General features: G+C 35.1%; 2 protein-coding genes across 2 annotated transcripts; both read right to left on the bottom strand.

Moving 5' to 3' along the window:
* Positions 1-14,336: 14,336 nt before the first annotated feature.
* LOC143631232 (serine/threonine-protein kinase SRK2I-like) lies at positions 14,337-17,788 on the bottom strand. The gene is made up of 9 exons (XM_077100055.1): positions 17,606-17,788; positions 16,941-17,015; positions 16,728-16,829; positions 16,610-16,663; positions 16,419-16,511; positions 15,563-15,655; positions 15,350-15,454; positions 14,687-14,785; positions 14,337-14,612 (listed from the first exon to the last, which is right to left on the bottom strand). The coding sequence occupies exons 1-9, from the start codon at positions 17,771-17,773 to the stop codon at positions 14,337-14,339; spliced, it is 1,065 nt and encodes a 354-aa protein (XP_076956170.1). The 5' UTR covers positions 17,774-17,788.
* A 3,497-nt stretch (positions 17,789-21,285) lies between these two features.
* Positions 21,286-22,716, bottom strand: LOC143631224 (LOB domain-containing protein 10-like). The gene is made up of 2 exons (XM_077100050.1): positions 22,415-22,716; positions 21,286-22,015 (listed from the first exon to the last, which is right to left on the bottom strand). Exons 1-2 carry the CDS (start codon positions 22,687-22,689, stop codon positions 21,454-21,456), a joined length of 837 nt encoding a protein of 278 aa, XP_076956165.1. The 5' UTR covers positions 22,690-22,716; the 3' UTR covers positions 21,286-21,453.
* Between the last annotated feature and the right edge of the window lie 5,004 nt (positions 22,717-27,720).

The raw sequence follows: 27,720 nt of genomic DNA, 5'->3' as shown, positions 1-27,720 counted from the left end.
CCGGACAACACACTTCAGATGCAGGGGCTTGAATTAACAATTTGACAAATAATAGGCTCCTCTTGCGAAAAGATATTGGCAACTTACTCAAGAACATGATACCGCCGCTTGTTACAAACTTAGGTTTTCATTGAATGGAGTATTTGTTGGTTCGATTTATATATCAATTAAAAGATTTAGTTATAGTATGTAATAGGTTCTAGCTAGTAGAAAACTGTATTTTGATTTGCAAAATTCTGTATTTAATGCATTGTGGTTTGTTTTGTATTTTTGGCTGATTTAGATTGTTAAAATTCTTGTGATGAAATAGATTTAGGAGGTTAAATTCTGGATTTGGCGCAACATTGCTATTTTTTTGGAATGTTAAATATCCTTTTGACGCGGTTGTGAAACCGCATATAAAGTTGATTAAACCGCGTCTAAAGTTGATTAATGGAAGATATTACGCCTTTTTTTGACACGGTTTAGTGAGCATTTGACGCGGTTTTGCATCAACATCTTTTGACGCGGTCAAAAACCGTATCTAAAAACCAAATTCACCGCATCTAAAAATCATTTTTCTACTAGCGAATATCTAATAAAAGGATTAAGATTTGTACCTGTTTTATAAAGAAAATTTTTAAAAATGTATAAAAATATACATATATAAAAATATTTTGTGCCCCAAAATATTAAGTGCCTCGGCCGGTCGTCCGGGTTGCCCAACCCAAGAGCCAGCATGCTCCCCTCACATACTTCGGTTTTGGCCATATTCTCGTGTATAAACTAGGACTGTTTAAAAGGTAAGACCCTACCCTTTTACCTAATACCCTACTCGGACCCTTTATCCTTTTAGGAAGAAATGTGGACCCGAGACCCTACCCTCTAAACAATAAAAGGGTCGGGTATAAATAAGGGTTTCAAGGGTCCAATCCTTTACCCTTTAAAGCAGTAATCGCAGCTCCTTTTCTGCATTTACTAGTTGCATATCTCATATATGACTTTAATATATGAATCATAGAACAATTATACTTTTATTTAATAACACAGTAAACTCTAACTTCAAAAGTTTATCAATCATTTGAACCGATGCAAATAATATATATATATATGTTTCCAATTAGTAGTATGGCCTTTTATTTTTATTTTTCTTAGTAGTTGGGAAATTTATGATGAATCATATATAAAATACAAACCTCTCATACATTTCAGATTAATCACGAATCTGATGTATATCTATCTAGAAACTAGTAAACGGGTCAAAGGTGTGAAAAATGGTCAGACCCTTGAAACCCTTTTACCATTTAAGGTGAAATTTAAATACCATTTACCCGAACCATATTAAATATTCGGGTCTAATTAAGGGTTTTACGAGTTGGGTAAAAGGGTTTCAAGTGTCTGACCTTTATCTTGCTCACCCCTAGTATAAACTCCACCCCTCCAAAGCATCCACACCCCATGGTGAAGAACATCAAATTCTACAACAGCGTCTCAAAAACACCAAAAACCATGCTTATTGTTGATGCTCTAATATTTCCAACTCAATACAAGAAGTGAGCTTAATATCATATGTTGGGGAAATTGCAAAGAAAAAAAACAGGTTAACCTAGAAAAATCTGAGAGTCGTGATTACACTTTCAGATGAAAACTATTTGTGTTTCCCAAATGATTTGAGTAGCATGGAATTTGAGAGAGTTTTTGTTGAACCTAAAGAAGTGTCGTATGATCAAGATACGATTTTAGGGTTGGGGCCAGTAACTGTATTTTACAGTTATCATGTAATTGAATTTCAAATACATAAACATATGCTCCTGACTTTGACACCCTGCTATAGGGACGTCGCCCCCGGACCCCCGCCAAGGGGGTGATGGAACCCATTACTTAGTGGCTTCGCCTCTAAGCACCAATAGGGTTATTAAATCATATTAAGATAAAATAAATGTACACCCCACATCCGACTTATTTAGATTCATATTACATTTGACTTGATCAGCAAGTTAATCACCAATTACACTAAAATAGCCAACTTCATATTCGTATAAATGACATAAGATCGAATAATGTTTTTTTATCGTAATAAGATAATAAATGCATATACCTGTTACCTGTGTTGCAAACTCAATGAGTTATAAGAGTATCTAATAGCATGCGACGTTGTTTTATGATAAAATATGAGACTTAAGTACTATTTGTTTTTCTAAAAATGTTCTGAGCAAGCTCTTTTGTCTATGCCGCGCGGACATTGCTATCAATAAACTGACTGTTTGTCTTTTCGAAGACGTTTCATTAAGAAACGTCTGCGCCAACTCTTCTTAGACTTGTTTGGTAGCCTCTTAATAGTCATTAAGAGGCTACTTCTTAATGGCTCATAACCTCTTGATGGTTAAGAGGTAGTCTTAAGTCTGAATGGTTAAGAGGCTAATGGTTGCCTCTTAACCATCTCTTAACCATTCAGACTTAAGGCTACCTCTTAACCATCAAGATGTTATGAGCCATTAAGAGGTAGCCTTTTAATGACTGTTAAGAGGCTGCCAAACAGCCCCACTTTTAAGATATTCTAAGCCACTTAACCATTCAGACTTAAGACTACCACTTAACCATCAAGAGGTTATGAGCCATTAAGATGTAGCCTCTTAATGACTGTTAAGAGGCTACCAAACAGCCCCACTTTTAAGATATTCTAAGTTCTGCAGAGTGTTAAACACCACCACCTACCAACATCTACTATCCACTACAACCACCACCCCACCGTCCGCCACCACCACTATCCACCACCCACCACCACCGTTTACCACCACCGGCCACCACCCACCCACCCACCATCTGCCACCTCCATGTCCACCACTGTCTACTACCATCATCCACCACCCCCACCCACCACCACCATTGTCCACCACCCCCGCCAACATCTTCCACCACCACCCACTACCACAGTTCGTGCACCACCAACAGTTTATTTTAGTAGTTCACAGACGTTAAAAACAAACCGTCTTCTTTTTGTAGACTGTAGAGGTTTGGTCCACCTCTTATTCTACGAATGTTTGTAGATGTAGTCCGTAGACTGCAGACATTTTACATCTGAAAAAATAAACAACACTTTAGATTGCAAAACTCTTTCTGTTAAGAAAGAAGCACCTGTGAATTTCCTGACTGACCCGTCGGAGGTAAGATCATCTCTTCGACCGGCTGACATTTTGGTGTTTGGATGGATAGGAGGGAAACACGTGTGTGTGGATTTAATAGGGGTTCTCCTTTGGTGGGCTTAGGGAGTAGTGGTTTCGCAGTCGGTCAAGCTGCATTAAAAGCTACTTCAGGTAAGGTGGCAAAACATGAAAAGGCATGTCTTGACAACCAACATGTATTTATTCCTTTTGCTTTTGACACTTTTGGTTTCCTCGTGCCTGAAGCTGTGGAGCTACTTACCAGTGTTCAGCGAATGTTATGACTCCAAGATCAGCAAATATAGTTTTTAAAAGATTGGGTTTTGCGATTCAAAAAAGGGTAGCGGCGCAGCTTGTTACCCGCTTGCCTTCTGTTTCGATGTAATCCAATAAACAATTTATAATATTAATATATTTAAAATACAGTTCTATGTTTCTTTTTTAACTTAAAAAAAAACTCTTCTCATTCCTGCGTATGTTGATCACCATGCGACTAAATTACTAGTCTATAGGAAATTATGGCACGTATGTTGAAGGTTTTACCCGAAAACTTTTAGTGGTTAAAAAACATATATAGCCAAGAAAAAACAAGTTTCATATATATATATATATATATATTCAATATATATGAAAAAGGAAATGACAAAATTTTGAAAGATTTTTTCTATTAAAAACTCTTGAAATAAACAAAAATAAACGCATCGACAAAAATAAAGTAATGTATTTTGGATCATTCCTAAGACCACTGTTCCAAAGTTCATGAGCCATCCAGCCTGGCATCCGTTTACCTTCATTTTCATGTTCTCCAGCTGTAAACATTTAATTTCATATTATTGATTCCGAATTTAGACTTTTAAGCCCATGGTTGATTAGTCGTGTTTTGATTTGCCTTTTCAAATGTTCTTTTTGTTAATTTATTTGTAACATCTAGAGATGATTGCAAGAAGGTTGATTATGCGAATATGCTAATTCGCTTAGACCATGAGTGCGCTATCAGGGTTCTTTAATTCAGGTTGAATAATATGCAGTTACTAAACTGGCACCCGGATTATCATCTTTGAGAAGCACGCGTTTCTATTAGTAAGATCATTGGTTGGATGTTTGTCTTACGGAATTGAAACGCATGCGGCTCAAAAGTGATAATCAGGTGCTCACAGTGGGTTTGTTGGAAGCAGGCTACGTTTTGGCAAAGTTGCATTGTCTTGATATCGAGATTAAAGGTATAAACTTTTTATATTATTCTTCTTGGATCTTGGAATATATTGTTGATCCCATGAATCTGTGTTTGGTAAATGTTACAAAAGTCCAGAATATGGCATCTTAAATTGCTTAAGTTGTACTTGTAGCACAATATTAACTTTAGATATAAGAAGAGAAATTAGTATTGCATATTTAGGAATGAAGTAGCAAGATCTAACATGATTTGACAATTGTGGCATCTTAATAAATTCAAAGCTCCCAGTTCTAAAGGAAATCTAAACGTTGTTGAATCGATTATAACCGTTGCTAATGTTTGAGCAAGATGCAATATCAATTATTGAGCAATCATTTGTTAATAAACTTGGGTTTCAATTTTTTGTTTGCAGATCGATTATTTCATTTGTGACATGATTCGGTCAAAATGTTTATACAGTATTAACACGAGTGTTGATTACCAAGATGTGTTTAAATTAAAAAACTGAACAGCTTAAACAATGGTTTATTTGGACAACAACTCGCAACTTCTTTATTTAAATTTGTTTATCTACTTTGATGCATTAATTTGGATACCTTGATTTTTAGCTCAGCTTCTTTTATGCATTTTGGATAACTTTTTTATTTATATTTTTGGTGCAGTTTTGAGATAATGAATCTCTGATAGACCTGTAGAGTGAGTTAGACTCCAAGAACAAAAGAGAAAAGAAAAACCGAACTTGAGACAATTTTCTGAATTAATTTTCTTATTATTTTTCTCAAACAAAGATTACAATTTATAGGAAAACCAAGACATAAAAATAAGAAAAGATAAACAACAAAGAAACTTAATTAGATTATAATAAAGAACTAAATAATAGATAAACTTAATTCATACCTATTAACTTAATTATTATTATTATTATTATTATTATTATTATTATTATTATTATTATTATTATTATCGTATCATGAAAGCAGGAAGAGGCGGCGAAGGATGGGGTGACTGATAAGTGACTGTTGATGGAACCATAAAATCCATAGCTACCGAGTGAAGGAGCATTCAATCTTTAAGAGAAAATTTTGTTTCATTAATAAAAGGTTGCATAAGATTTTTTGCATCGATTACATCTATGCTTAAATATTAATTTGTAATTCTCTACTTCCTTGTTAAAGACCCTTATGAGCAAACTACTTGCATGCATGTACTGTGTACCGATCTAATTTATCCATATTAATGTGAGCTAATCAGCATATTCTATGCCATGCACATTGCAATGTAACTAAAGCTCCCAACCGCAATCAGGAAAATAATACCCTAACATACATTTTCTAAAGATAAAAAAGCTGGTATGTTACCTATAAAACTTGGTGCAATACTGCCTTGAAGGGCCTGAGTGACTAATATGAAAAAGATAAGGATGCGGAAAATCTTAATCGGTGATTATGGTGGAGATCTAAAGTTCAAGGGTTAATCAAGTTTTCTTGGAGTCCAAGTTTAATTTATATTTATCTTAATGTTTAAGACAAATATTGTTTAGTATTTTATTAATTTAGTACGAGTACGAGTAGGATATTGGGTGTTTTATAAGCCCATCAATAGTTTTCGTTTTACTAGTATTCCGTTCTCGTTTATTATTATTAAAAAAATCGCATAAAGTTTATCCAAATCAAGCTCGTATTATTGATTCACTTGATCTAATAAGTTCAAAACTACATACCAAATTAAATATATTAGCAAGTCCTAAAATCCTGGATTACTTCCAACTCAGTCATAGCTTTAAAAAAAATGCATAAATTGTTTCTAAAACCTGAAATCTTGCTCTTCTACCATCCATGCATGCTTAACCACAGGATTTCTTTTCTTTAATTATTCCCAACACCAAAAGACCAAATTTCGTTTGTGAGGCGCTGCATTCATTAGTGTTGTGGCCATGTATAATGGGCATACGTAATGCTACTAATTAATATAAAACTTGGAGCAACACCAATGTTGAAAGACCCGAATGGTTAATACAGAAAGTACAAGGGTGGTACGGAAGATCTTAAGGGCGGTTCGGTGGAGATCTAAAGTTCATGGACCAAGTTGAATAATTTGGTGCCAAAGTTATCTTTTATTTATTATTAAATAAAGTAGAAGTGTAATTTGATTATGTTTCCTAGTTTAAGTAGAAGTAGAATTGCGGGTGTTATATAAACTCATCAAAAGTTTTATTTGTAGTTAGTGGTATGATTTTGTTCTTGTTTATTATTAATAAAAAGAGTCACGTAAACGTTTTATGCAATATTGTGTTTTGTGTTCTTGATCCACTTTTCTAAGGTTTAACATGTGGCATCAGAGTCTAATAATCCAAGATCGTGTTCTCGATCGGCGGCAAGTCTTGATTGAAGTAATAGTTTCCAATCAAAGGCTGTCCAAGAAACCGATTGTTGGAAGGATACGGTTCAACATCGATACGAGAAGAAGACCGGATGCTACTTAAAGATTGATTGAGAGACATCCGTATACGTATCCAAAAGTGAGGAAAGAAAACGAGATCGTAAGTGCTTGGCTTGTGCGTGATTCGTAATATTATATATTGTTTGCAAAATATATAATCGTGAATCGTAACAGCAGCAAGCAACATCAAAGTCTTTGCATGGTATCTAAGCCAAAAAGTATTAATTATTTTGGTGCTGCACTCGTAAACAAGAAAAAAGCTGCAAGAATTTATTCTTTTGGGTTTTTATCTTCTTGTGAGGTACTACACCAAGTGATTATTTTGATTAGGATCAAAAGTTAAGACCCATCATATACAACTGATTATATCTGTTAATTGTAAAACCAATAAGCGCCAACTTCTATTTGGTTTAGCATACCATAAGTCGATTAATCAGAATTTGAGGCGCCAGTTTTAATCAGTCAAGAAATCGTAATAATGGCAGAATTTCAAGTCGTGTGAGAAATCAAGAAACTGAATCAAAGCAACTATAAGCAATGGTCGACATGCATCAAATCATATCTTCAAGGTCAAGTTCTTTAGCAGGTAACAAACAGTACCGAGACGAGACAACCCGCAAACGATATTAACGGTAGTATCAGGAAGTGGCATGTGAAAGCGCACCGAGTAATGCTTATCATCAAGACAACCGTCGATGATGATGTTCTTGATAACATTCAAGAGCTCGAATACCCGAAGCAAGCGTGGGATACGATAGAGACCTTATTCACGAAGAAGAACAACGCTCGATTGCAACTATTTGAATGTGAGTTGATGACGATTTCCCAAGGTGATCTTCCAATTTCACAATATTTTCATAAAGTCCATTCTATGTGATCTTCAACCTTCACTTCAAACCAAAGAATAATCTGCAATATGCGTACAAAATAGAATATATTTGTCAACATGAGATCGAGTAAGTAATCACCAGATTTTGGCACTAATAATATAATATGTAAGAAATAAGCAAGCCATTATTGTGAGCATCAATAATTAAATGAAAGAGCAAATAATTGGTGTTGTTTGACCATTGCCTTGCGAATCGGGCTTTGGCTACTAATACAGCGTATGACATACCTCAAATGAAAGACTTTAATAACAGGCATCTCCAAGTGCGATAAAATAAACAAATAAGCATGTAGCATATAAGTATCAATTGTTCAACACGCAATAATCATGATTTGCTAGTTATGGATAATATGTAGTATTAAATATGAATAAGCGTGCATAAAGTCCCTAAAATTGTTTAAAAATAGTAAAATAGGGGAGTGATTACTCACCTTATTAATTAGGTGAGATAGAGATAATAATAAAGAATTAAACGAAGCCCGAGTCTTTAACGTGCTGACTGATCCGACACGAATAAAGCTGAAACTTTGATACAGTAAAGTAGAATTAAAACGAGAACATAGCCGTTGGAATTAAGTCAAACGGATGTATAAAACGCAAAATATGAGATTTTTAGCGTTTAAGCAAGCTGGTACTGTTCAGAAGAACTTCGAATCGGGAGTCAGATCTGACCAGTACACTCAAAATATCAAAACAAACATAGAAATCTTCTGGCCCAAAAGCTAATATGACCGAAGGTGTAGTAATGGAAAAAGTACCAAAATTGACTTTTATAACCCTAAACAGGTCAGAGAGCAATTGACCGACAAAACCCCATCAGCATATAAAATTGATTGAGGTCTTTTGCTAGTTGTATGAAACAAACGTTTTATCATAATACAACTTACCCGGAAAGATCAAGGAACAATGAGAAAATACAAGTCAAAAAGTCTTGAAGCTTGAAAGTCAGACCGTATAATAAAGATTCTAGAAGAAAAGCACCATGAACATCATATGAATGAAAATTAGAGGTGGAGGCTGAGTTACAGAAGTATTTAGGGTTTTGGAGGCTAGGGATGGTTATAAGGAAAATAGTTTAAATTCGTTTATTAATAGTATAATAAGTAACCGGGCTCGTTTAGGAAACAAAATAATCAATTAATGACAAAATCGGGCCTTTTAACAATCAAAATTCGTTTTTATTCTTTGGGGAAAACTTGGACATTTAACAAGACCAAATAACTTTTCTCAGGGCTTAATACTCGTTATTTGGGTCAAAAATAGGAAGATTTGGTGATTAAAATGAAGACGAAAATATTTTGTTGATCTGCCTGTTGGTCGCACTATGCGACCAACATATGACCAATCCCGTCGTGTAGCGCTACGGGTGTATTTTAACATGATTTCCAAAAATTGTCATTTTTAGTCCCTGTATTTCTATAAATGCGTTTGTAGCCATTTTAAACAATTTTAAGGGTTTCTAAGAGTAATTTGACGAGTTTGAATGCTATGAGAATACAAAATAAGTTCAACTAAGTTAAATATTAATAAGTGAAAATTTTAAATAATCCGAAATGTCCATACATTCCCGAGTCGGGTAAACGAATATGAATACAAATACGAAAAATTTGAAATGTTACATACTAACTAGCGGTGTGTCCGCAGTGTAAGCACTCTGGGTACCTAAATGAAACGAATTGTTGAGACTTCTCCAATAAGAACCAGGGGTAAACCAAGCGTTCAAGCACAAACCAGGCAAATATAATCACCAAATATTTAGCACGTCACACTAAGGTGTGCACTAATAGATCCCACTAAATATATCCAATATTACACACAAAGATCTAGACAAATGTTGTGTCCGTCCTCCCTTTTAGGACCTGAGCTGCATGTAAATCTTTCCCCAGGCTTTGCTTAGCTAACACCCAAGTTGAATGTGTTCTTTTCATGTGGGATGTTGTGTTTTTGACCTTATATAATCAAAGGCTATATTTAGGCCACTTGATAAGTGTTCGGGAAAGCCTTATGACTGTCTTCGGCAGAGGGGCTGAATATACTAGAAAACGTGGTTAGTAAGGTGTTACATCAGTTTCCACAAACCTTTCAAAATCCCTCATTTTCTCTCCGTCCCTGCAAACCTTTTTCATGTAACCACCACGTTTTAATTTAGTTATAGCTTTCAAAAATTTTGTTCGTTTAGTTAAATGAACGAACATGAATAAAGGTTGCATTCGTTCATTTATGTTCGTGAACATTCGGTAATGTGTTCATTTATGATCTTTATGTTCGTTTGTTTATGTTCGTTAGTTAAAGGTTTGTTTTATGTTTTTTTTAATATTTTATTTGTAATAAAGTACCAACCTATGATTTAAATTTTATAATTTTATGGTATATGTTTAGTTCGCTTCGTTAATAATTTGTTATATAAAGTCTTGATTTAAACAACAAAAAATTTAACTCATGCTTCGCTGACATTATCAAAATAAAATCGTCGGTTGGGGGTTGATTATGTTTATTGTTATTATTATTATCGTAAGTGCTTAATTTTATATTTAATTAAGGTGATTATATCTAATGTTTGGATTCAAAATGTTGCTTTTTTTTCTTTAAAAATGAACACGGACAAGATTTCGCTCGTTTAACGTTTGTGAACCGTTCGTAAACAAGCTTAATTTTAAACAATCGAACATGAACAATGCCTCGTTTGGTTCAGTCCGATTCATTTATAGCACTTCTAAGACCAACTCATACACCCTCTGGATAAATATATAAAATTAAATATTAATATACTACCAGCATACTAATGCATCGTCACGTCGTGATCTCAAACCACCGTCATGTGAGATCTTACACCTTTGATGCCACAAAGGACATACCATTTTGATCTTGACCATGCATGATAAGGTATATGTTGTCATGAAAAATGTCTAGTGTATATGTTGTCATGAAAAATGTCTAGTGTGTTGGCACAATTGTTGTTTTGCCCAAGCGTAAAGCCCAGCCCAAGAATTATTAGGGTTTATTATATTTGGTAATGTCTTGGCTAACAAGTTTGGTTAGTCTATATAAGCCGAGTTATGGTTAGACATTAGAATAAGTGAAGTTGGTGCAACCGAGTTAGGGTTCATCAAGAGTCAAACCGAGTAAGGGTTTGAGATATTGTAATCAGTTTTTTGAGTTATATTTTTTGATTAATATAAACGAGAGTTAGTCGTTTACATCGTGTTTGATTATCGATCTGGGACTTGAATTGGTATCAGAGCTTGAAGTAACACTTGCTTCGTTTGATCATTAGACGCCTTCCCTTGGGCTTGAATCACTTTCTTAACAACGTGTTTAGTTTCTTGAACACTCTTCTTTGGACTTTGAATTTTGGAACTTGAATCTTTGATTGGAATTTAACTTGTACTCGGCTTGTCTTCTTTCAGTCCAACACTTTGAAGATCCCAACCTGCAAAATTCTTCACTCCAATGCTATCTCGTTTACCGAGACTTGCTATCTTGAGGCTAATCTTGTATAATCGGTCCTTGGTCTTTGTCACCTTCATCAAAAGCTTACCTGTATCATCTTTAATGGTTAACAAATCATGTTTCATGTGAATCTCGCATCCACCTTCCGTTGCTTGACCAAGACTTATGATATTGAACTGTAGGCTCGGGATGTAGTAAACATCGGTCAATAGGCGCTGCTCCCCCCGTTTTCCCTTCAATTAAGACCGACCCCTTTCCCCGAATATCAATGCAAGATTCATCTCCGAACTTCACCGTTCCCGTTTCTTATTCATTCAATTCATAAAAGTAAGATTTATTACCAGTCATGTGATTCGATGCTCCGTTGTCAAGATACCAAACATCTTTTTTTGAGTTGAACAAGACGGTTTGATTTAATTTTGGAGCAAGTTGGTTCGGTTCTGAAAAGTTGTTCGGAATTGTTTGGATTGCATTTGTTTCAAAGAAGTGGAGCAAAAGGGGCTTGACGATGTCAATGTCAGGTGAGGAAGAAAGACCGGTAATCCAACCCAAAGCGAGTGGGGGGATATCGCTACAGGTTACAAAGTTGAATGGAACTAATTACATCACATGGGCGATTGTAGTGGAAACGATATTGGATGATCAAGACCTATGGGATGTTGTTCAACCGAAAGAGGGTGCAGTATTGATGAGAAGAAGAATAAAACGGCAAGATCATTTTTGTTTCAAGTGATGGATGGTGATATTCTTCTTCAGATTTCTCAATACAAGAATGCCTGAGATACATGGACGGCTTTGAAGGCACGGTATGTTGGGGCTGAGCGAGTTCAAAAGGCTCGACTGCTAACGTTGAAAAGTGAATTTGAGAAACTCAAGATGGCGGAAAACGAGATTGTTGATGAGTTTGCATGAAAAATAACAAGTATGGTTTCAAAGGCAACGAGTCTAGGTCACGTGCTCAAGCAAGATGTCTTGGTGAAAAAGTTGCTGGATGCGGTTCCAGATAAGTACTTTCAACTCGTAGCCTCAATCGAGCAAAGTGTTGATCTCGATAGTTTGATGTTTGAAGATGCTATTGGAAGACTTAAGGCGCTTGAGGAACGTCTACGAGGGAGAGAGCATGCTTCAAGTTCACAAGGTCAGTTACTTTTCAATGATCGTAAAGTAGTTACAAAGGCAAGTCGTGTGATCAGTTCGGTAGCCGATGTAAGGGTTGGTCGAGTTCACAGGGGCGTGGAAGATGCCGTGAAATCGGAGGTCAAGACCGAGACGATGAGGATCAAGATGGTTGCGAAAATCGAGGTGGTCAAGATCGTGTGTCAAGTCATAAGGGACAAAGAAAAACCAATGATCTTCAAAGGGGAAGAAAGGATAGATCACAAATTCAATGTTACCGTTGTGATGAGTTTGGTCACTTTGCGACTATGTGCCCGGAACGTATGAAGAAAAAGGAAGAATCTAACTTGAATAAAGTTGATAATTTTGATCTATCTTTATTTATGATTAAAGGTAATCAAAAGACGGTTTTACTGAATGAAGACAGAGTGATTCCAAAGCGTTTCGAAACCGAGCCGATGGAGAAAGATGTTTGGTATCTCGACAACGGAGCATCGAATTACATGATTGGTAATAAATCTTACTTTTATGAATTGAATGAACAAGAAACGGGAACGGTGAAGTTCGGAGATGAATCTTGCATTGATATTTGGGGAAAGGGGTCGGTCTTAATTGAAGGGAAAACGGGGGAGCAGCACCTGTTGACCGATGTTTACTACATCCCGAGCCTACAGCTCAATATCATAAGTCTTGGTCAAGCAACGGAAGGTGGATGCGAGATTCACATGAAACATGATTTGTTAACCATTAAAGATGATACAGGTAAGCTTTTGATGAAGGTGACAAAGACCAAGGACCGATTATACAAGATTAGCCTCAAGATAGCAAGTCCCGGTAAATGAGATAGCATTGGAGTGAAGAATTTTGCAGGTCGGGATCTTCAAAGTGTTGGACTGAAAGAAGACAAGCCGAGTACAAGTCAAATTCTAATCAAAGATTCAAGTTCCAAAATTCAAAGTCCAAAGAAGAGTGTTCAAGAAACTAAACACATTGTTAAGAAAGTGATTCAAGCCCAAGGGAAGGTGTCTAATGATCAAACGAAGCAAGTGTTACTTCAAGCTAAGTGGAGCCCAAAGAACATTGCAAGAGATCAAGAAAAGCCTAGGGAGAATCAAGAGAATGATGGCAAGCGTGAAGTTGAAGATCCGCCAATTTCGAGTAGGAAATTAGAGGGTGAGTTGGGTGAGTCGGATACAACAATTGGGGGGGGGGGGGGTGATTGTTGGCACAATTGTTGTTTGGCCCAAGTGTAAAGCACAACCCAAAAATTTTTAGGGTTTATTATATTTGATAATGTCTTGGCTAGCAAGTTTGGTTACTCTATATAAGCCGAGTTATGGTTAGACATTAGAATAAGTGAAGTTGGTGCAACCGAGTTAGGGTTCATCAAGAGTCAAATCGAGTAAGGGTTTGAGATATTGTAATCAGTTTTTTGAGTTATATTTTCTTATTAATATAAACGAGAGTTAGTCTTTTACATCGTGTTTGATTATCGATCTGGGACTTGATAGTGATTGGACGGTCGACCAAGGTCGACTCCCATTGTGACCATAAGACGGCACGAGTCAATCAATGTATCATCAGTCAAGCATTTTTGTCGTCTTTTGTGCATTATAAAATTTAGTTATTACTCAAAACCATAGCAGACATATATCCTTAACTACTACAAGCATTTGATTATCATGTTAATGAATCATAATAAATAATGTAAGTCTAAACAAGCACACATAGCCACATAGGTAATAAAGCATAGATAACTAGTCGAACAAAGTCACGATCAACACACAACACAGGAATAACTGTAATCGCTCCAGATTGCTCATTTGGTTATACATAAAAGGCGTACACAACATCCAAGAACAAACAATCAGACCAACAATTACATAAAACTCCGGAGATGATGCCAAAAGAGACAAATCCTTTTTCCTGGACAGAAAAACCCAAGCTCGGGCAAAAGCCCGAAGCTTGGTCACACTGCCCGTGAAAAAAAGAACCTGCCCAACATAAAAGTAAAAGAAAAAGGAAAGAAAAAAAAAACAACTCCCGTCTTCTCATCTTACCACAGCCCACAAACAACTCCACATACATCAAGACCTTACAAACAACTTGGTACACATATTCAACCATATTAAATAGCATATATGATTTCACCGCTGCTATCAATATCAAGTTCATCCGGGTCCGAATCAAAATCATCCAGATCATCATCGATCATATCAAGATCATAAAGACCCGCAGGTGGAATAGTGGCTTCAGATATTATCTGCATAATCACATCCACACTCTGCATCGGTTGATCGGGCTCTTCAAACTGGTTGCTCATCGTCTTATCTTCATCCATGAGATTAGCAGGGTGGTTCTTTAGAAACCACTTGTGTTTCTCTATTTCCTCCATCGTGATCCTCTGATCAAATGCACAACATTATTAACATATGGTACAACCACTTGATAAAAGGTGAAATCTTTGTGTGATTTAACCTGTGCAGGGTCTGCAACAAAGATTCTCGAGATGAGGTGCCGACATTCCGGAGATATCTGAATATTTTCTGGGATTGAATACTGAACATGAACAATTCTCTGTAGATAATGAAAGGGTACGTTAGGGCTGACAAAACCGCTACGAACCAGAAAATTTTACACAAATCAAACACTACGCGAACCCGAAAATGGTCACACACATAAACCTGAACACAACATGTGTATTTGCGGATTGACACGAACACGTCCCCGTTTGAAAAAGTAATTTATTCTACTTTTTTTCCATATTAATACTTTATTGTTTCAGATTTATATATTACTTCTTTTTTTTCCAAAGCAACTATGTTTTAAGATATGCCAATTTATTTTGAAACTCCTAAATTTTGGCATAAAAATTCCCAATTTGCTTTAAGTTATTACATAAAAATATTTTAACAAATAAATGGGTTAAACGGGTCAACCCACGATCCTATTGGGTTGAAACGAACACGACTCATTTAGTTAATGCACGGGTTTGACCCGAACCTGTTCAGACCAAACCAAACCCACGAACTTCGTGTTTGGTTCGTTTCGTGTCAAAAATTCACACCCTTAGGGCAGCTTGCCATAAGTGAAACAACATCACACATTTTATCATTAAAAGGAATTAAAACAATATCATACATGAATCGTCTTCCGAAAATCTTTTGGTTCGTTTGGGTCTTCAAAAGGATACCCGCCAACAAGCATGACATATAATGTCACCCCACATGACCACACATCTGCAATCTGAAAAAAAGAAACAAAAAATGAAAGTACAGTTTAAAACTTTATATGATCAAGAAATCAAGAAAATAAAGAATTTGACCCAAAAAACTTCACAATTCAAGAATTAACCTTTCCATCATATTCTTGCCTAAGCAAAACTTCAGGAGCTATGTATGCTGGTGTACCGACAGTCGATTTTGGCTGCGAATGCAGCACCGCGGACTGCAATGAAACACAGAAAAAATATATATATGAATTTTGTATATGTTCATGTTTGTTCAATTGACCTTAACCGAGCAAACGAGTGAACACGAACAATTAAATAAACAGGAGTTTCTTGTATGCATCCGTTCGTTAAGAAAATGAGCGTGTTCATGTTCGTTCATCAAGAGTATCACAATCAATTCATAAACATAAACAAACAAACATAACTGAACATAAATGAACATATATTAGCAAACATAGTTGAGCATACAACAATAGAAGTAAACGTGAACATTAATTTGTTTGGCCAGAAACAGAAAAGGATTAAAAAATGACTAAATTGTAATAGATCTAAACATTTAAATTTAAATAAGTATATAAAAGAGCAAACTTGAACAAACGTAAACTAATGAATAGATGAGTGTAAACGAACAAACATAAACAAATGGACGTAAACGAACTACCACGAAGACACGAACATAAATGAACAAAGGAGACATGTGTTCACGTTCGTTTATTTAACTAGAAAAAACAAAAAGTTGTGCTCATGTCCGTTCGTTTATTAAATAAACAAATGTTCACGAACATAATGAACAAAAGAGATGTGGGTTCATGTTCCTTTGTTTAAGCAAACGAACAAAAAGTTCTGTTCATGTTCGCTCATTCATTAAATAAACGAACACCCTACCGAACGGTTCATTGAACGTTCGGTTCATTACAGGCCTGATATTTGACCAAAGATTTGAAAAGGGTAATATTTTTTATTTGTAAAAATAATAACCTTCGAGTAGCCAAAATCACAAATCTTTAAACGGGGAGCCGGGCTTCCATCCAACAAAGTGTTTTCTAGCTTCAAGTCGCGATGACAAACTTGCTTCAAACAATGAAAGAAAAAGCAGATATAAGTCAAATAATCAGCCTAACAAGACGTATAAAAATAAAGAAAATTAACAACACTAAAAGTTCAACTACCATAGAGTGACAATAGCCGACTCCAGATATAAGTTGTTGAAAGAAGAACCGGGCCTGAGAACAATAAACAAAAGTAATCATTTGCAGGACAAAAAAACAGCAAATTAAAAAATATGACCTCATCTTCATTGAAGCGCCCCGCATTGCAAATTCTTTCAAAGAGTTCGCCTCCAGAAGCATATTCCATCACAATCGCCAGATGGGTTGGTGTTAATATGAGCTGTAATAAATTACAAGATACAAAAAATTATAATCATAATAAGTAATCTGCAGCCTGAATGGAGATTAAGATTAAACATGATGTTTCAAAAGTTAAAGAAAACGAGCGAACCTCTCGGAACCTAACTATGTTAGGATGCCTTAGAGACCTGTGATTGATGATTTCTCTTTGAACATTCTCATCTATCTGAAAAACAATTGCCATGTCATTAAAAGTTACAGTATAACTAATACATGTTTAAATAATTATATTCTTGATGACAATTAGTGTTGGATTGATGAAACTAGACAATGTGTATATAGACTTATAAATGAACTGAACAATCATATAACAGTTTGTGCACCGATCGACACAAAGTTCATTTATGTTTTCTTTATTTAATAAACAACAAACATAAACAAAAAGTCCGTAAATGTACATTTAGTTAAACCAGCGAACATGAACACATGACTTATTAATTCACTTATGTTTGTGAAATTCGATTACATTTGTTCATTTAAGTTGTATTATATATCTGTGCATTTACTCTGTTCAAGTTAAAGAACAAACACAAACATCTCCGCTCGTTCGTGGTGATTCGGTTTATTTACAAAGGGTAAATTTCCAGTTGCAAAAAAGGGTTGTTGGATAAGCTCTTATTAAAACTTGCCATAACTAGCATAAAGTAAAACCTTGGCCAAAAAATCTCATGATTAGCATAAACCTAAAACTTGCCAAAATTAGCATAAATCAAAATGATTATTATTAATGAATGAATTAAGAAAACAGGTAGGTACCCTTTGGCCTCTTTCAATATACTTAACAGCAACAAGCTCTTTGGTCTGTTTATCCCTCATAAGCCTGGCAACTCCGAAGTTACCCGACCCGATATCTCGAACCAAATCGTAGCGGTCACTATCGTGCATGATCGGTAAATCCGAACCGGAACCCATCGGCCGATCCATTTCCTGAAGATCAAAAAACACATAATCATCATCAGAGTAATTAACTTCATCAATCACAAACATCTGATCTGATTACTTTGGGTCTAAAGACGGTTGGCTGGCTGCTTATGGAAGAAATGAAATGGGTGGAAGATATTTTATTTTTGTTTTGGGGGTGAGATATTAGATTAGATAGTTTAAACATATCTATCTTTTGATGGTGTACGTACGAGTGAGGAGATCCGTGGTCCATTGCAGGCTGAGGAGTGATGGTCACCCCGGTGGGCCCAGATGGGAAAAACCACAAAACCTCTGTTTTAGTACTTTTTATTATTTTTTTTATGTACACCGATGTTTTGAAACCATGACTAGATCTGTCGATAAGATGATTAAACTTGTCACTTGACAAGGGTGTTCAAAATCAGATATTAGAGTTTTAGATATTTGAACTTCGGATATTCAAACATTACGGATAGTGGATTGGATATCTAAAATTTCATATACGGATTCAGATATTCGAATTCTGAAAAAAAAAATAATTATAAAAGAATTTAAAAAAGCTACTTTAAAAAATAATTCGAATATCCAAAATCATCCGAAATATCCAAAATATTATCTGAAATATCTGAAATATTATCCGAAATATCTGAAAATTAACCAAAATATCCGAAATATCCAAAAATTATCCAAAAACTTTAAATAATATTATTAAAAAATATTTCAGACAGTTCGGATATCCAAACTACTTGAAAATTTTCAAAATCACTATCCGAATTTTTGGATTCGGATTTTCGGATATGTATTCGGATTTGGAATTTTTTCTTTAGCACCCCTACGGCTAAGCATATCAGTCCGGCTTGTAGTAATTAGCCAGTTTTCTAAAAACTCAGGCAACTTTTGTGGGTGGTGGTCAGACCAACCCAATGACCTGCAGGTTGAACCCTAGACTGTTTGATATTTGTATCAACTCCGTCCCCATCTCTTACGCCGCTCTCTACCTTTGATTACATTGCTACTTTGGTAATCTTTTTGTTTTTAAGCGAATTAAGAACTCTTGTGGTATAGAAACAACAAGTGAAACTGATTTTTTTTCATAATTCGAATAGAAACGTTTTCAGTTATGATCAATTGATATTACAAGGTTATATTAAATTTGAAGAAGATAGGTGTGACATTTACCTTAAGTCTAAATTAAGATCTTAGTAGTAAAACTAATAATGATTAGTGAGAGAAAAATTGAATGGAGAATTGGAAATAGGGCAAAAAGAAAGGGTATTTGTTGTATTAACTGAAAATGAAAATGAAAGGGAACATAAGAGTTTCAAAAGGGATTTTTTAAATGCTTATTCTGTTCATTGGTCCTTTGAAACAAAAAACAACGATTTAAAGGAAACAAACTTGGATCAATAAATCTGTGAATGATGAAGCGAACAAATCTGTGATGAAGAGTACCCGGCCCAACTAAACTAAATTCAGTTCAGGGAAATGTTTAAAAAATATAAACTAAATTTATTATTATTATTATTATTATTGTCACATTTAGGACTTTAGGTTTACATTTAATAAATTTAGTTTTTTGGTGGTTTAATTGTCCGACAGTTTATTGACGCCAACCACCAAAACTAACAAGCAAAACTCTTGTATTCGTATGGCATTTGTATTCGTTGTAGGGCACCAAGATTCTTGATATATTACCTTAAATCGATTGTCCTAACTTGTGTTGTTCATGAATCTTTACATATTCGTTATTGATTTCGTGAAAGTATTCTGGATTATCAGTTATCACAAAACAATCCATCGTCAAAGAAGTATCTGTTGATTATATACCACTAACATCAAAATTTCCCTTATATTGCTTTTGGTACATTACTATAGTTATATGTTAATTAGTAATTACATAAATACTAGCATTGAGCACTCATGTCCTGGCTCGTAATTGCATCCGCAATTTAGGTAAATCGCATGAAATTTACTAATCGATATTTTGTTTTTGTTTTGTAATTATAAATAATAATTTAGTTTTTTACAGAAAGATTAAAACCTCAAAATAATATCAAAGATTAAATATTGATAATCTCTTAATTTTATAAAATCAACAAATGAGTGGACTGTGTCATCACCAGGGGCGGACCTAGCCCTTTAAGCAGGGGTAGCCTTCGCTACCCCTCAACTTTTCGTCGATAGTGTAAAAAATTAATTTTTTGGGCAGGTTTTCGTATTTCGTTACCCCTGAAAAATTATGACGTTACCCCTATTTGTTTAAAGCTCAACCAATTTAAAAGTTCAATCAAAGAAAAACCCAACCAAAGTTTAAACCCCGAACCATTTAAAACTCATTAACCATTTTCAAAAATAATACTCGTTGTTTGGAAATTGGAAATTAGACAGACATTAAACAGCGTTGTACCAGACACCACACTCGACACCATTTTGAGGTTGAAGTTTTAATATAGTTTTGGATATGCAAATTTAAGAACATGAAAAAAACCTTTCAATTCATTTTCTAAGTTTGATATATCTAAGATAGTGTCATTTTATGAGATACGTCCGTATGATTTTAGTAATGAAGAAAGATGGTATATTTCGAGTGATGATCTTACGACCTTTTATCACTTGTTAAAGGAAGATTATAAATTTGCAAAAATGGGTGTAATGTGTGACCTTGCTCGTGTAATGGTCGAAACGGGAAAGCACGCCACTTTTTCTTTAGTTTAACGAATATTAAAGCTAGCGTTGGTTTTACCGGTTGGTTGCAACTGTTGAAAGATGTTTTTCTAAAATGAAACTTATCAAGACGGATTTGTGCAACCGAATGGGTGATGAGTATTTGAACAATGCTTTAATTTATGCGGTTGAAAGAGAAACGTTTGATAAAGTAAAAAAAGAGGATGTAAGATCTCGATTTCAAGTTTTCAAAAACCGAATAGGAGAAATTTGCATCCTATGTGTTTAAGTGTATTTATTATCGTATTTCTATACATCAAGGACGGCTATGAGGCAGGGTAGGCCTGAATTTTTTTTAATTATATATATATATATATATATTGAAAAAATGTGTATTTTAATATTTAAACCCTATTACTCACTAATTTAAGGGCCAATTATTTTCTCATTCGGCCTAAAAAATTTTCACGAGTCTCAGACACGGCCCTGGTTCATATTGTGTGAAATATGATAAAAAAATTTTTTTTAAACGTTACCCCTGAAATTGATGTCTAGATCCGTTACTGGTCATCACGTTTTATTCTTCAAATGGGAGAGTGATCTATTTGTCAGGTTATCCCGAGTGCCTCTTTTCAAGAAAATGAAAAACAAAAAAAAATGATGTTGTCGACGTGAACAAGTTGATCTCCTTGCCGTCTTGCTTTCTGTGTGTTTGAAGCAAATCAAAAGAACCTTTTTTTCTTCTCAAATCCCCATGGATGATTGTACCTACTTAATTGTTCAGTCAAAGTCTTTATGTCCAAATCAAGTTATACCTCCAAAATTGCATAAAAGAACATAAGAAACATAAAAGATAACCAAGACCCCAGTTGGTCAAAAACCTTGCAATATTCCTCATCTACAGAAAAAAAAATAATCCCAACAAAATATATGTGAAATTGCATTTATGAAAACACTAAGAAACAAATGTGCCTACGTGGAAGAACCAAAACAAGCATGATCACCTGCATGAAAAAAGCTAACTTTTGTCATCACCACTACAGACCAACACTCTCACTACCATCTCCATGATTAGATTGTGGCTGAGTTTGCTGTTGGGCCAAGAGTTGTTGCGGCATGAGCCGCTGTTGATGATGATGATGTTCTTGTTGCGGCTGCTGGATCTGATACACATTCCCATCATACGAGCCACCCAATGCTAAAGACGGTGTTTGTCCGGTCAATTGAGTGAACCCACTGTGAGTTACTTGACCAGAAGGTCCAGAACCATCAAAACCTCGGTTAAACCGCGACAGATCCATCGACTGCTGTTGTTGATGCTCTAAGGTCCTTAACATCTCTTGTTCTCTTGCAGCTTCAACCAGTTGTTGTTGAGCCTCGTATAGGGGTTGGTTATGCCGAGCTTCTTGGGAAGATCCAGGTCCGTGAAGGCTTAACATCGGCTGCATGTTGGAAGGCATAACCGGGCCTAACGATGGCTGGAGATTCGGAAATTGTTGCATGAACCCTGGGTTCAAAACAGGCATCATGGCTGATGGTCCCATGTAACTAGCCAATTCTTGTTTTGCGGTTTGTAAATCGCTCTGGATTTGCTTTAACCTGTAGAATAATGAAATTAAACACACATAAAAGAAAACCTAATCAGATCATATCCAATGATGATGGTAGAGATAACAATTAATTTATGAACATTTGTATTAGTGGGTATCGAGCGTATTTTCTTGCAATTGTTTAGGAAAGGGGGTGTCGCCTCTCCCATAGGCGACTTTTGGGTCCAAACGCATACGCTGTGAACTAGCCTGATAATTTGATAACCATATAGAGGTCGTCCTAACTGAGGCGATTTCTCCATTTCCTAATCTGACATAGTCGGGGAACGCGTTTTAAGACAAAAAATTCGTCCTTAAAACTCCTTTGCGAAACAATTTCAAGAAAATACCCGCATATATTATGTACTGGATACAAGATATAAAAAGCATATTAATTCAGTAATATTACCTTTGCTGGAGGATGGATATAAAACCCACACAACCATAAACCGGGTCCCTTAGCCGCGCCTCAGCCTCATACGCAAGCGAGTTCACGGCATCTTCTCGCTGGGCAGTGCTAAGCTCATTGAGAATCTTAGTAACATTACTAGCTCCAAAGACTTTGTGCACATTAGCAAATTTCTGAGGCTGGTCCGGTGGGAAGTAGGGTGCAAACACGCACTCTTGGGTGCATTTCCTTCGTAAAAACTTACAAGCGGCACAGGGCGAATTCGAGGACGACATTTTCCTATTCCTCTCTACCTTGACAGTTGCATAAAATGATAAAATTACATCATCAAATTTAGAGTGGATGAGTAAAACAAGTAGTTGATTAAAAAATGATTTTGTAGTAGAATAAATGCAATCATAAATGACAGATTTGATGGTGATTAAAATACACAAACGTAGACATGAATCCAAGGGTACGTTTGAATGAATTGAATTCAGTAAGGAGGTTCATTTATCGATTATGGAGAAGGTGGCCATTAATAATATCTTTCTTTTTTGTTTCTTGCATCGAAACCGGCAATCGTAAGTCTATTCATAGATATTGTTGTTATTATTATTATTATTATTATTATTATGAAATCACAAGAAATGAACAACAGACCTGTAAATCCACCATTGGAGAAGAAGACAACTAACTAACTAACTAATTAAATCATTTAACTTAATACAATAACTAAAATTGACAAAAATGAGAAGAAATAACGAGTGCAAGAAACTGTTTTAATTAATAAATATTTTCTAGATCCGATATTATTTTAAAAAAATATATATCATCAAAAGAAATGATTGTAACGAAAAAATCTCACCTGTTTTACGTTCGATGGGTATGGGTGGATTGATACCTGCAAAAGAGGAAGGTAAATGAATACAAGACAGCATTGATTTATTATATTAGTAAGAAAATGAGAGATTTTGTGTACCAATGCGAGTAGGTAGGGTTAAACTACAAATAGGGTTTCATCCCAAACAAAATGGAAAATATTGAGGGAAATTAATACTGTCTTCAATCAGAAGAAGAAAGAAATTACAGCACACAGTTAGTTATATTGCAGCAGCAGATAGATGATTTTATAGAAGAAAAAAGATGATCATGGCCATGTATGTGTATGGTGAGTGTATGTGTAAATGAGTGGTGAATGTGTGTGAGATTGATTGTTTTGACCCTCGAGTTTGACAATGAGGGGTGGGTTTGTTAGAGAGAGTACCTATAATATAGGATGGATTTTGATCATATTAATCCTAATTTTATATTCAAGAATTTGTTCATACTTAATAATAACAAATAATTAAGGGAAGTTAATTAAGGGTGGTATACATACTGAAATGTAAGATTGATTGATCAAATAATAATTAATTTATACATTTGCTTAATATATTATTTGATCTAAAGAAATTTAAGAAATGAAAGGTGAAAATGTGTTTTGTAACGGAATGATCAATGTCAACTCTATTTATTTATAAATCTCAACAACTATCCAACAGAAAAATAACAATAACAATAACTAACTAAAAATGGCTAATGACTATATCTGACATGACTTGAAATTTTCAATTCTTTGGTGATGAAATTTGCAAGCTAAGTGTAGTCCAATGTAATGTGGATATATTGATCATGAGATGTTTTGTGTGCTGCATGGGATTAACCGTAAGATTATAAGTAGCATCGATCAATGAGGCCATATCAAACAGTAGGTGTGCAACTTAAAAAAATCAAATCTCATATGACAAAAATTCAAAGACAAGCAGGAACTCAGTAGAATGATAGTCCATGAGTTTATTATTAACAGGGGAAAAGTATGATAAATATTCTTGAAAAATCATCGAACAAGATCGAACACGTCAAAAACAAATAACAAACATTGCATGGTTATCATAAGAAGTTGACTTAATGGTTGATCGTACAACATGAAGAAAATGTGAAACTAACTATTATCATGAAAACAATACCAATAAATAAAAAACATTTATAATATCATCAGTTATAAAAATAAATAAATAAATAAATAAAAAGGACTGAATTATTAATAATTATCAATTGTAATAAGAACTACGCATACAGGATTTGATTCATAATGACATCATTACCGATCAACTCCACTAGACTTGAGGTCGTGATGAATGTTTAGTTTTTACAACATATGCATGCATGATAGGTTTTAGACGATCAATATTAACTTTATTTCGATTTAATTAGTTAGAACAACCTAGTTTTATTAATGCTTATTTAACCTTATTTAAGGTCATATGAATAGCACCTCCATCTTAATTTATTTCACACACAATTAATGTAACTGGTTAAAATAATAACACAAATAACTAGTTAAAATAATAACACAAATAACATGGCATGCTTACCACACTTAAAACATAAGTAATTCATTGGCACAACCAGGGATAACAATGTGACGGGTATTGATAATTCAGTCTTATGTCTAGTTGAAAAATCATATCAAATGTTTGGCCCATACTCATTGGGTATATGTAGGATAATTATCCATCAAGTATCGAACATACTCATCTCATACACGCAAAAAAAAATTAAACTAATCTCGTACCCGAATACTCATCCAGTCGTCCTGAATGTTTCAGGTTTACCAATCATGTTCAGTTTCGATTTCCATCCCTAGACATAACACACTCAAAACAATTATTGACACGACTCAATAATCATGGATTAAAAAATAACAAGACAAACACAATAAAAATAAAAGTTTTCATAATCAATAATAATTAGAAGCGTAGAAAATAAGTTCTTTTAATAAACGATTCCGGGTAGGGTCGGATCTAGTTCAGGGTAGTTTTGGGTCATGACCGTTGGACTAGTTTCTTACACGCTTTTGGCCGGCTCAAGTCCGTGATTTGACCTAAGGTTTCTCAAAAGAATTGGATCTAGGCCTGTAAAGGAATCGAACATTCGGTGAACTGTTCGGTGGGAAGTTCGTTTATCTAATAAACGAATGAACATGAACAAAAAATTTGTGTTCGTTTATGTCTGTATATTTATGTTCGTTTATGTATTACTAGAAAATAATTAAATATTATTTGTATGAGTCATCTGCTTAAAGGTTTTATATTTGTTAATATGTGTTCATTTAAGTGTTTTCATTTATGTTTGTTGGCCTTCATGTAACACCGTGAAAATACACCATCTAGTTTTGGGTCAAAAATATAAATTTTAGAAGTTAAAGGGCTAAAAATGCCAAATCTGAAAGTAGATGGACTGAAAATAGAAATTCTTAAACTTATGCATCTTCGCGTATCGCGAAGATGCAAAGCAGAACATCTTCACGTATCGCGAAGTTGTTGGCACAAATTTCAACGTTACCCAGTGACATGGTGACACGAGTCAGCATGGGGTTGATTTTGCGGCGCCGTCATACATCTTTGCGTATCACGAACCGCCATAGGCTGCATCTTCGCGTATCGCAAAGATGCACAAAATCGCCTATAAATAGGGCAGCTACGAACTCAGCCCATTCATCCCATTTTCACACTCATTTTCACACACTTAACCTAGGGATTCGTGACAAGGACGTTCCGAGGTGCCAAGGGCTGTTTATGCAAAGAAACGAGGAGTCGTCACGCTGTTAAAGGAGCTGTTGATCTTGTAAACGAAGCACAAGCCGAAGTGCTGCTGATTTCTTAAGTTCTTAAGTTCCGCCTAGCCGATTAAGGTTAAGTTACTTTACTAGTTATTTAAATACATAGATATAACTTAGTTAAGGGTATAGTCGTTAAACTGTTAATATTTTCCAAGTAATGTTTTATAAAGCAAAAACGATTGCTTCCACGTGAAGTAATGTTACCAAAACTATTATTTTGACGGGCACGTAGTAACTGGAAGGGGGGGGTATCATTAGTAGACTCTTCTTGCCTAAGGAAAGCAATTCGTATACATCCCAATCAACCGCGGGACCCGTTTGCTTACCTGGAGAAGTTTGCCAACATGATATCCTTTATTAGGTTAAAGCGTGCTATTTCAAACGTCATATCTAAATCCAAAGTATTTTCATAAAACGACTATAACTATGCTAAGGTTAGGTCAGACCTAAGAGTCTGCTGATTAGACCTCGAGTCTGCTGAACTGAATCAGACTTCAAGTCTGCTGATCAGACCTCGAGTCTGCCGAAACTGAAACAGACTTAAAGTCTGCTAAATAATATCAAGTAGGTACTTATGCAAACCTATTATGATATGTAGGTTAATAGCATACTGAAGCCAAGGAAGTTGATATTTCCAACTGATAATATAAGGTTAACACGTTAACCTTTTATTGTCTGAACTGATTTTACTCTTGTAATAGACTAGTTGTTTATTAAAAAGAGTCTGATAAATGCTTGCATGAGATAAAATCTCTAAAATCGTTATAATACAAAATAGATAATAAAAAGCAACTCAGACCGAATACACATGTGTCTGGATCCAAACATAACTGATAATTGGCATACGAAACCAAGTCAGTCATAACCAGTTCTCCATAAGGGTTACATAGCCTAGGGGAAGGTTATCTTCGAACAGGGGCTATGTACTCGGAAAACCTTTGAATTGTGTGTGTAGGGCAGTGGTACAAATCCCGGGAATGGACAGGCATTCCTGCTGAGTTTGTGAAACAGAAAACTATGTTTGTATTTAACGACTGTTATAAATGTTTTATCGAGTCAACGTTTCATCAGCATATAGTTGACGTGTTTTTCCCAACCCTTGCAGGTAATTAGATGACAATATATGCTATACAAGAATTGGAGTCAAAGAAGATCGCTCGAGATGGCTCGTTTTTGAATATTATAAATCCTTGTATTAATAATATCACTGTTTGTAAAACTGCAACTCGGGTGTTTAATTTCCGAGTAATTTTGATAATGTAAATTAATATTTTAAATATTTAAAGACTTCCGCTAAAATGAACCCGCTACTCTTATATATTTACAAAACATGTACTAACTGTTGGTCACAACTCTAGGCCCTAGATCGGGGTGTGACAGGTTGGTATCAGAGCCATCGATTTTAACGAATTAGGTATTAATAAAAATTAGTACCTAAGTTTTAACCATTTATCCGATAAGTAGGGATAAGTTATGATTGGTAGTCTACCTATCCCTAAGTTTATATATATGCAGATGTCGTATACAAATTATTACGGATAAAGACGTCGGGTTGAAAGGAGGTCAAATCCTGCCCCCGATGCCAAGCCGTCTGATAGATCCAGTACAAATTTTGGTCCTAAGTGGCCAACTGTAGCAGTGAACCTGACTGAACCGGTGTACA

The sequence above is a fragment of the Bidens hawaiensis genome, unplaced genomic scaffold (genome assembly GCF_021521415.1).
Source record: "Bidens hawaiensis isolate Kalapana, Puna unplaced genomic scaffold, B.hawaiensis_p1.1 tig00005959_1, whole genome shotgun sequence".
NCBI lineage: Eukaryota > Viridiplantae > Streptophyta > Magnoliopsida > Asterales > Asteraceae > Bidens > Bidens hawaiensis.
Note: the sequence above shows the minus strand (reverse complement) of the source record. Positions and strands in the feature narration are given on the sequence as shown.

Coding starts and splice junctions, on each gene's coding strand:
- LOC143631232 (XM_077100055.1), bottom strand. CDS start 17,773: ATGGATCGGCCGATGGGTTCCGGTTCGGATTTACCGATCATGCACGAT. Junction 16,830..16,940: donor ACATAGTTAGGTTCCGAGAG/GTTCGCTCGTTT, acceptor AATTTATTACAG/CTCATATTAACACCAACCCA. Junction 14,786..15,349: donor ATTTTCGGAAGACGATTCAT/GTATGATATTGT, acceptor CATTATCTACAG/AGAATTGTTCATGTTCAGTA.
- LOC143631224 (XM_077100050.1), bottom strand. CDS start 22,689: ATGTCGTCCTCGAATTCGCCCTGTGCCGCTTGTAAGTTTTTACGAAGG. Junction 22,016..22,414: donor ATATCCATCCTCCAGCAAAG/GTAATATTACTG, acceptor ATTATTCTACAG/GTTAAAGCAAATCCAGAGCG.